Genomic DNA, 8,745 nt, shown 5'->3' with positions numbered 1-8,745 from the left:
CTCTAACATGAAACGACATCGGTTCTGAATAGCTCTGGTTGATGGGATATTTTGACCCAAACATCGGTTCCCAGCCGGGGGAGGATGAGACATGCCTGTGAATAACAGCACGGACACTTCACATGACTCATTTTCCCAGACTGTAATTTTCCCTCAATAGCAACAGTAACACACTGCAAAGATACAGAATCTTACCAAGTGTTTCTGTCTAGTTTGCAGAGCAAATATCTTAGTCTATTTGAAGTGAGATAAAACTAACATAACTTTTCACTAAGATATAGGATCTTGTTTTTAGTCAGTAAATCCTTAACAGTCCTTGTTCCTTTGGCAGATTATTTTAATTACAAGACATTTTTCCATGTTATCTGCCAATGGAATAAATACTTTTTATAATTATTAGGAAATTATCGACTTAAATATCTTGCTAAGATATTTGCACTAGAAACTGGACCAAAAAACACTTGTTAAGATTTTGTGTTTTTGCAGTGCATGAGAGTTTTATTCTGACAATCTGAGTATTTCCATGAAGGCGTTTAAGCAATTATCAAAAATGTAAAAATCATCGTTTTTTTCACCAACAAATCTATTTTACCTCCAAGTCATAGACTTTTATGTCTTCATTGTTTGGTGGATCCGTGACTCCCTGACCAACAATGGCTCCTTGTTGTTGTTGAACTGAATGCGAAACGCTTTCATTGGCTGCCAGGTCCAGGAATAGATTTGTCTCCTGAGAATCTCTCTCTGTTTTTATTCTACTTCAAAAGAGTTTTTTGGCAAACACACAAAGCAAAATAATGTTTGTGTCGTGGTTTTTATTTCTAGAGTAATGTTTTGAGTTATTTCAGTCTCTTCCATGACGGTCAAAAATAGAAAGACGCAGGAAGTAATGTGATAATGTGCAGAAAATCCAATGCAGCTTGTAGTGTGTGTGTGTGTGTGTGTGTCTATTTTATTGAAGAAAAAAGCCAGTTTCCACTTTATTGCCACTCCTCTATTTATTCTCAGGGTCCTTTTTTATATTAAATATAAAATCTGGTTAGTTTGTCAGTTTGATCAAGCATTTTAATTGGTAGCAGTGAGCCTTCTCTTCCTGTAATAGCTCTGATTTATGTAAAGATGGAGAATAGCAGTGGGTGGATAATGTCTCAGTTTTCTTTACTAAGGAATCAGAGATTGTTGAAGGAAGCCACCCAGCATGGAGATCTACTGTAGAAGAGTTTTATCCCAGAATTGACCAGCTTTTAAAAGTTAAGCAAATGGAATATTATCTCATTAAAATACTGAACTGGACTCATAATGTTCTGGTGTTTAATGGACAGGACTGCATATAAAACAGCTGCTTCAGCTTTGAAAGCAAAGCTTCATTTTTCAGTAGCTTTCCACTGAGTTCCTTCTAAGTTATCCAGCTTCTTTATGGTCTTGTAAAATCTTTCAGACAACTATTATTGGGGAAATGAACCACGGTCTCGAATTTCTTGTATTTCTCCAAAATCTCTTATTCTGTTGAATCCAAACTCTTTAAGTAGATTTTCAACATTTTTCAGCTTGAAAATCATGAATAATACTTCCAGCTCTGTGTTCGCTCATCTGTGGGTTAAATGATTTTTCTGAACTTTGATATGGGTTTCTAAACCATTTCAAAGTTTCTCTGTCTTCTGATTGGTAGGAAACAAATTCGGTCTTGCAGGCAGTGCCATAGTTTGCTTATTTTGAAGTTAAAGAAAAAGTATTGCATATTCATTTTGTCCTGATTGTACATTCATTCATCCATATGCAGCCATGTGACCTCGGTTCTGAAGCACATCCGGTACCACAGGCTTTTTTGTATAATTGCATGTGTTTGATGTGTTGTGTGTATGTCTGACTGGTTATGTAACCGTTTGCCCTTAGGATAACCGAGTCAACTGAGGCAGAATGTGCAGTACCACACACACACACACACACACACACACACACACGCACACTCACATAAAAGTAGACATTTTATTTTTCTTGCTTTTAATTGTTTTTCTTCTCAAAAAGAAGTATAGCAGTACACCCTTGGTTTCATAGAAAATGAGCAAAATGAAAAAATAAAAATGACCAAAAACAAAGTTATACATTTTGTTTTTCATCTTGTTTTTTCTTCAGAATTTTCTTTTCATGTTTTTGAAGAGTAATAGTATTATAGAAAAATAGTATTTTACATAGAACTTTACATAATTAAAAACAAACAAAATAACACAATATCAATAGTACCGTTAACGGCCCAATCCAGAATCGTATTAAGGATTGTCAGGTAAACATGTCAGAACATTACAAGCAGAAAAAAACTGCAATTTTTAAGTTTTTTAGAATTCAATTTAAAAAAGAATAATAATAATAAAAATAACGGATAGCTACTTTAAAGTAGCTATCCAGAACGTCATCATGGGGAAAGATGGTAACTTAGATCGTAAACAATGACATAACACAGTTAAAACTGCCTGCAATTCCAGATTTTGGTGTTTTTATTGTTCAGTGTTTGCTGCAGACTGGATGCATGAATATTTTGCTGGTTTCTTAAAATATATTTCCATCCAGTCAATATGGTGATCTTTTAGTTGAGCTGAAAAACAGCCACAGAACAGCTGACTGGGTGTTATGACACCAAAATTATTTTTAGATTCTGGCAATGAACAGCTAATAGATGACCTCAACCTCAAAACGAAGGACAATTGAAGCTTTGCTACAGGAATAGCAGTTAGCAAGAGCAAATGCTTTCCAAAAGACACCATTACAGAGCCGAGTGATTCCAGCGTCTGAAGTAATTTATTCGAATGGCAAAAACAGGTTAGTTAAGTGCTTAATTTTCCATACCTTCTCAAGCAGAAGAAATTTTAAACCCCCAATATTAGCATTTGTTAGCAAATCAAAGCAATGATTAGCAATAACCATGAAGTTTAATAATTAGCCCCCCATATCTGTTTTGTTCAGATTTACTGAACTTTGCCCAACCTCACACTGTTAATGTGGTAAACTTTCTGGAAAACACTCAAAATCACCAGACGGGCTTGACCAAAAGTCATGTGAGCGACAAACACACAGCTTCAGGGAAGCTGGCACAATGAAAGGAGGAGCTGATAAAAGAACCAATAAATCTACAGATAAAATGATTACATGGAAAATATCTGGTGGCCACAACCTGGCTCCCATCAAGGAATCTGAATCTGCACATTACTGGAGGAGGCCACATCCATTTTAGATTTCATGCTGAGAAAAGCCATAAAAATATAAAATACTGCAGTAGAAAGGCACAGGAAAGCTGAGATGAACACCCTAGTGCAGCTTATGACATCATAAATGTCAGGTGATGTAAGAACTTGTCCACTGGGTTCAGAAATGACAACTACCCGGAACAGAAAGGTACAGATTTTATTTATTGTCATAAGGACAGTTAAAACTGTGATTTCCCCCAAAGACACAGTAAATTTAAGCTAATTATTATAAACTAACAACCTTATTTTTGTACTTTAATATTCAATAACTCTAAAAGTGGAAATAAACATGATGACAGAAGAAGAGTGGTTAACTTGATTTTTGACATGAAACCCACGGTTCTGGATTGGGCTTCAAACTAACCCGGAAACGCAAATGGAGCATGAATGATCACACACACATACACTACTTACATACATACTTATATATGTATATTTATATATATTTAAAGAACTACCAAACCCTTTTGGAGGCTTTACTTGCATTCTCATATTTCACCTTATTTTACTTTTTTCTTTTAATTTTCAGCTTTTAAAGATCTTTTTTGGCCACTTCACAATATAAAATGCACTCAGACATGTTTGTTCAGTTGTCCATGAAAATACAGAGTATGAAATTCAACAGTGTGCTTTTAATTGTGGAGAGTTGGCAGAGATTTTTCTTATGTGCGTTGAGTTTCTGCTGTTTTGAGTCTGATGTGAGTTTCAGAGCAGAAAGTGAAAAACATCACAGCTGAGCAGTAAGATGAACACCACCTATTTCTGTGATGTCCACTCTGTAAAAAGAGAAATTATAAAACTGGAAACACACCACACCTTTACATTTACTCTCAGAAAAAATATGACTTCTGCATCACACACACTCCACCTTTCTTACACACGTGGTTTTCTCAAGGGGAGCAGCTGGAGCCGTGCTGTGTTGCATAACAGCTGAGGAAAGAGTGAGACAGACAGACAGCCAAAAGGAACAGAGGATGTAATTGTTCCTGTCAAACATTTCCAGTTCTTCGCTGGACAAAGCCTATTCTGTTCTCTCACACTCACAAATGTTCTGGTATTCATCTTTCATGTCTTTCTCACACCCTGATGTCGCTTACTGCTGAGTTGTACAGTAGTAAAGTCTTCTTCCCCGTACAGACTGCTTCTTTTTTTGGTTTTGTGAAACTTAGATGGTTTAGCATCGGCCAAAAACAGCCTGAGAATTTACAAAATAAGGTTTCAAATAATTATTGAATGTATTAAGGGGAAAAAACTATCCATGCAAACCTAGAGGTATGTGAAAAACTTATCTCCTTCTTTACTAAACAATACATGACCTGTAATTAAAGTGAAGGACCCAGATGAACATCTAAAGATCTCATTACATCTGGTGTAAAACTAACAATATTTCAGAAAAATTCAGCTGGACGTTGTTCTGTGACTGATGGGGCTTCTGTGCTTCTTCAGCAGCAGGAGAACCTGTCATTACTGGAACCGTGAATGACAATCACTGATGTTCTCTGAAGTCCTGGAGGGGAATGTGTGGCTCTCAGTGTGACCTTAGACTGAGGCTGACTGGGGTTAAGCAGCCATCCATCTGAGATGAAGAGCTATGGCCTCAAACAGGCTGTTCATGCTGGGAAGGCTGAGTTAAAACAATGATGCAAAGAAGAGTCAGTAAAAATAATCCGTAGGAATTTAAGATTCTTTGCTATTTGTCTCAAACTATTAATGACAGCTGTTGCTGCCAATGTTGGCAAAAATCAGGTTTATTACTTCTTCACAAAGAGCCAAGTTGGTTTGGTAGTTTTTTCCCATAATTAATAAAATGGTCATTTGAAAACAGTTTTTTCTTGGATGTTTCAATCTGACAGGCATTAAATAATCTGTCACAGCTTTGCAGCTGCAGGCACAGCTGTGCAAAACACCACATTAGTCATGGAGAATTTCACAGATAGCCAATATCAACATAAAAACTGGGAGTTTTTAAAACATATTTCAGCATTAACTTGATCTGAACAGTGAACACAGAATGAGGTTTTCTTATTTCCTCTTTTGCCTTTGAATCTGGTTTAAATAACATTTTTAAGCTTTAAAAGAATCCTCATTTTACAAAATGTTAGCACCTGTTTCTTCATATCTATATCTTCTAATATGTACAAATCATTTTCCATTTCTCACATTCTTGCAAATCACTGTGAATCCATTTGTGGCAGGAAGCTGACAAAATCATTTTTGTGCATCTCAGCTTGAAAAAACATCAAAACATCAACGCAGCTCAGCATTTATTAAAAGAGTTTGATTTGTGTAATATCACTAAAGATTTATTTAGAAGGTTATAAATGATTAATGTTTTAAATTAATGCTGTTTTTTTAATTAAAAACCTAAAAACATGAGTTTAAAAAGCGTTCCTGATGTTTCTCTGCGCAGGTCGTGACTCAGACACATCCAACAGAGTCCAGCTGGACTAACATAAAACACAATTACATTTATTTCACTGCAATTTTAAGATGGCATTTTAAATGTTTAGAGAAAATGTGTTGTTTTTTCTGACTTAAACTCAAAAGTCTCTGACCGTTTGGTTAAGAAAAGGTGGATTTCACAGGGTTTCGATGGTTTTTGGCCACTAAATGGCCAATTTCTCAGCATTAGGCATGAAAATGGAGAGAGGGCCACAATATTATAAAAATGTTCTTAAGTGCTCATATGTTGATACTGACATGTTTTTTCTTTGACATCTGTCTATTTGCAGTACTGAGAAAATAACTTCCATTTAAAATAAGTTATTAAAGAGCAGATTCAATACTTTTTTTTTTTAACAGTTATGAAAAAATGGCAGTAGTAATGTCATTATTGTTCTAATTTGAAGAATTTCAGATTTTTATTGATTTGTTTAGTGATTCATTTTATGCAATGGAATAAAACTGAAAAGTCCATAAAAGAGCTAAAAGGAGCTTTTATTGGCTGTTCCTCAGCCGAAGGAGGGAAACTGTGTTTAAACACACAGTTTATACATAATGTGTTTAAACTGTGTGTTTAAACACATTATGAACGTCTCACATGACCACAGCTGGATGAGACATTTGCTAAAGTTAGATAACATCTATTATCTTCAATGTTCAGCCTTAATTTGCTCCTTAAAACATATTTTTTAGAACATGACCCATGCATTTTTGTAAAAACAGAAAAAAGCACCACCTGACCCATTTAGTTGATTTTCATTCACTTGTAAACAACAAAATAAAAAGAATCAGAATTTCTGGAATTTACACTTTTTAATGAAATTTTGGTGTTGTGGTGATTTTTTTATATTGTAATCACATTTTTATTTTATCTTTTAATATTTTTGTATAAAGAATATACTGTATAACAGCAGTACAGCTCTGTAAATGGAATGTGTGCATGCAGGGCTTTTTGTTTGTACTTCAGTGTTTTCAGTCTCTGTATATTCAGAATTATTGCTCGCCTGTGTTTATTCCCAAGCCAGTCACAGTAAATATGTTCACAATTCATGACCTGTAGTGTTAATGCGCAATTGAAAAGAGCGTGTGTGTTTGTTTGCATTGTTGGTTACAGACTTAGGGGATGGTCTAACGTGTTGTTGTTGTCCTCTGGCGTGTCGCCGGCCAGCGGGTTCCTGCTGATGACCAGCTCCAGTCTGTCTCCAGCCTCGGTGATGAGCGGCACCGCCAAGCAGCAATCAAAGTCTCTCGTTCTGACATGGTTGACCTGGAGGCAAATACAGAGACAGTGGTTTCCCCTGTAAGCCAAGGTCTCATTTTAAATTTGCAGTCTTGTTTCTTCAATCAAAGCATCCAAACTAATAGCAACGTGAAAGAATTGTGACCTGCAACTTGCTGAAAAGTTGCTTCTTTTGACAGCTTAAAAACTAAGTGATCTTCAGTAATTCAGGTATTTGAAACTACTTTAATTCAATTCTAGATCCCTCTATGCTTGTCAGTCATCCACTACAAACATTAACTAAAATTAAATTTCTTCTTCTAAATTAGCTCGATACTTTTATAAACTAAAAACTGAAATATTACGCCATGTTGCATTGCACATAATTAAACTGATGCCACAAACTGGACGCTAAGTGTTTGTAAACTGCCAGGGGATGGATGGGTAAATATATCACTTCCTCTACTGTCCAGCACTTTTATTAAACTGTTTTTCTCTCTTCATACCTGCAGGATCCTGTCGAAGGGCTTCAGTCCGGCTCTGTCGGCTGGCCCATCGGGCCTGATCATGTTGACATAAACTCCTTTCTCCAGGAAGCCGTCGGACACGCTAAACCCAAAGTCATCGCTCTCCGGGTCCTTTATCACCGTTACCTGGTCAAGGAGAACACAAGCCTGTCACATATTTTATTTGTCTGATTTTCTACGTGAACACCTGCGAGAGAAACATTCAGTCACCTGAGCTCAGACTTTACTGCCACATACTGTCACATTCTCATGTAGGAGAATATTACTTTTTTATTATCTTTATTGACTAAGACTGCTATCCGTTAAACATGTGAGTCAAGCTGCATTACTTTTAAAAATGCAGAAACTGGTTTGAAGTTTAGAGACATGATCTCACTTTGTGCAGCTCCAGAGGCGTTGGGGACAAAATTCCCTGCATTTCCTCTTTGATCCGACGAGACTCCCACGTCCTCTCTGACACTCTTAATGAAGCCTTGAGCTTCGGATCGTGGTGCAGGAGGGGGGACTGGTTCTCCTGGTGGATGTGGGCTCCATGGTGCAGGTGGGCCTCGTGGTTAAAATGGGCCTCGTCATGCAAGTGGGAGTCTGAATGAAATAAAATAAGATGGTGTAGAGAAAAAAAGGTTTGCAAACCGCCTGCTTACACATGTTACAGACTAACAACAGACGGGCTCTTAGTCTTGCCCCACCTTGGTGGATGTGGGCCTCATCATGCAGATGGACGTCCTCGTGTAAATGGAGCCCCTGGTGCAGGTGTGCGTTCTGGTGAAGCAGGTTTGCCTGAAGGAGGAGGGAGTTTCTTCGCAGGGGGCTCATCCTGTGGCTCAGGATGGGCTCAGCTGGAGGTTTGTTGGCTCCTTCTACTCCCAGACTGATGGCTGTGCCTGTCATGATGGAAGCCTGCACAACCAAATGTATGAATTCATGCACACAAATTAATATTTTATTAATACATTTGATATCTTTGATATTAAAAAAACAAGCTATCTTCCTGTCAGCTCCTAAAAATTCAACAAATTTTCTCATCTGCTTAATTTTGTGCATCTTGCAATCAAATTACAAGTTAGTGGATTTTTCAGGATTTTATAAAGTCTTTGTAGCTGTTCACTAAGTTGTGAGATCTATCCAAGGATGCCAACAAACCTCGATCTCTCTGAGAAGTTCAGACTGACCACAAGTCTCCAGGTCTTCCAGAGCCTGACACCAAAAACTGTCATCCGGATCCAGCAGGATACCGTCTGGTGGTTGGCCAACAAACCTGACAAAGAAAAAAACAAGAATCATTTCATTCCATCAATCAGTCCAACATGTTCATAAATAA

General features: G+C 37.0%; 1 protein-coding gene across 1 annotated transcript in view; it reads right to left on the bottom strand.

Moving 5' to 3' along the window:
• Nucleotides 1–6,472: 6,472 nt before the first annotated feature.
• The window catches only part of grip2b (glutamate receptor interacting protein 2b), a 55,040-nt gene continuing 52,767 nt past the window's right edge, over nucleotides 6,473–8,745 (bottom strand). The window contains exons 21-25 of the mRNA XM_014987252.2: nucleotides 8,568–8,682; nucleotides 8,114–8,324; nucleotides 7,801–8,009; nucleotides 7,404–7,550; nucleotides 6,473–6,945 (exon numbers count right to left, since the gene is read on the bottom strand). Of these exons, the coding sequence (XP_014842738.2) occupies nucleotides 6,787–6,945; nucleotides 7,404–7,550; nucleotides 7,801–8,009; nucleotides 8,114–8,324; nucleotides 8,568–8,682 (841 nt within the window). The 3' untranslated portion in view covers nucleotides 6,473–6,786. The remainder of the gene's footprint in view (nucleotides 6,946–7,403; nucleotides 7,551–7,800; nucleotides 8,010–8,113; nucleotides 8,325–8,567; nucleotides 8,683–8,745) is intronic.

The sequence above is a fragment of the Poecilia mexicana genome, unplaced genomic scaffold (genome assembly GCF_051168715.1).
Source record: "Poecilia mexicana isolate PSO_F unplaced genomic scaffold, ASM5116871v1 scaffold_5, whole genome shotgun sequence".
Classification (NCBI taxonomy): domain Eukaryota; kingdom Metazoa; phylum Chordata; class Actinopteri; order Cyprinodontiformes; family Poeciliidae; genus Poecilia; species Poecilia mexicana.
Note: the sequence above shows the minus strand (reverse complement) of the source record. Positions and strands in the feature narration are given on the sequence as shown.